Below are 1841 nucleotides of genomic sequence, written 5' to 3' on the forward strand. Positions count from 1 at the left end.
AGCTTCCCTAATTTTCTTGTTATAATTAAGAAGTGTTTGCCAAATATCTTATGGACGATTTAAACGTTTTCTTTCTTGTTTCTTTGCTATAACTACTTAATTTTTTAGGTTAGCGTCAAAGTCGAGTATTTCATGCTGGGAGTGTTTATTTGAACTCAATAACAAGGGATTCGGGACAAGTTTCCTTGCGCCATTTACATTTTAGAAAACATTTACATTTAAAGAATGTTTGTTTTTAGGCTGACTCGGTCTTTTCAGTGCTCTGAGCAGTGGCAGTGGATTCAGTGTCAGAACCATCTCGGCCCTCTGTAGCACAAGCAAGGCAAGGCAGCTTCTTCTCAAGGGCAGCACGGTACTTGGGGTGGCTGATGGCGTACACGATGGGGTTGTAGACGGCATTGGCCTTGGCGAAGACAGAGCCCCAGATGGAGAAGAGAGGAGTGACAATGGGTTTGTTGAACATACCTCCCCAGTTGATGATGAAGTAGGGGGTCCATGCCACAAACCACAAGGTAACGGTCATGAGAGCAACCTTGCACAGACGGCACTCAGCAGAGGTCTTCTGAGCTTCCTCACTCCTCAAGGACTTGACTCCCATCTTCTTGGCTTGTTCTCGCATTCCCTTCTCGTGAGCAGCAACAGCCTTAACGATGAAAGTGTAGCTGTAGATGATGTAGGCAAGAGGGAAAAGATATACCCATACAGAGTAGACGTACAGATAGCTCCTGGAGAGTTCAGTCTCCGTCAAGTAGTCAGTACCACAGGCAAGCATGTTACCCTCAGGCACATAACGGTTCCATCCGAAGAAGGGAGGAAGGCACCAGGCAAGAGTGAAGAGCCAAGTGCCAGCAATCCTCATCATAGCACCACCAGATGTGAGAGGTTCAGCAGATACTCCCTTGACGATGACATTGTATCGGTCAGCAGTGATGAAGACCATGGACCAGATGGACACGCAGCCGAAGAAAGAACCGAAGAAGGCATAGATCTCACAGAAGAATGCTCCGAGAACCCATGTTCCCCAATAAGCGTTGACCAGGAGAGGAGGAGTCATGGTGACCATCATGAAGAAATCGGAGATGGCCAAGTTGACAACTAACAGATTGGCAGGTGTTCGCAAACTCTTGGTATTCATGAATACCCAGATGACAACAAAGTTACCAGCTACAGATAATGTTCCCATGACAGTCATCCAGAAGCCGAGAAGACCATACCAGAGAGGATTCATGGGAGGGAACTGATACCAGTGAGAATGTACCATATGGAGCATACTTTCTGGCACAGTGTCTACCACTGTATAGTTGCCATAAGGATTGGTGGATGGTAGGACAGTGTCCTGGACTGGACTGTTCCACGACGACATCTGTAATGAATTCATGATATAGGGAATTGTGTACTAAAATGCGAAAATGTGTTTCCTGTATGTGAATATAGACATATTGATGATTAAATAAATGTGTATCCACAAAAACACACACTAACACATATGTATTTACCTTTACAAGATGTTTTCAACGAAACCGAAGAAATTTCAAAAGTGAACTACTTCGACGTGTGGCACCCTCTCTGGTTGAGTCCCGCAAGGTAACTGGGGTGCAGGTTTCTATGCAGCTCTTATATAGTCAGCTGAAGCGTTGCGTTATCAGATTACCGACTTCCTGGTATTTGAATTAGTGTCTGGGCAACTTTTAGCTTGGCACATTATACCATAGCTGCCTTTTTTATCAATATCAATTTGCGCGTACTTCTGAATATAATGTGCAGAAGTACATGGTCGTTTGTGGCTTATGGGACACATTTTCTTTTCAGGCTTGATGATCCCTGCATGTGTAGAATTTATG

General features: G+C 44.5%; 1 protein-coding gene across 1 annotated transcript; it reads right to left on the reverse strand.

The window, feature by feature from the left end:
* Positions 1–128: 128 nt before the first annotated feature.
* LOC119581650 (rhodopsin-like) lies at positions 129–1585 on the reverse strand. The gene is made up of 2 exons (XM_037929774.1): positions 1497–1585; positions 129–1363 (listed from the first exon to the last, which is right to left on the reverse strand). Exon 2 carries the CDS (start codon positions 1361–1363, stop codon positions 236–238), a length of 1128 nt encoding a protein of 375 aa, XP_037785702.1. The 5' UTR covers positions 1497–1585; the 3' UTR covers positions 129–235.
* Between the last annotated feature and the right edge of the window lie 256 nt (positions 1586–1841).

The sequence above is a fragment of the Penaeus monodon genome, chromosome 15 (genome assembly GCF_015228065.2).
Source record: "Penaeus monodon isolate SGIC_2016 chromosome 15, NSTDA_Pmon_1, whole genome shotgun sequence".
Lineage (NCBI taxonomy): Eukaryota > Metazoa > Arthropoda > Malacostraca > Decapoda > Penaeidae > Penaeus > Penaeus monodon.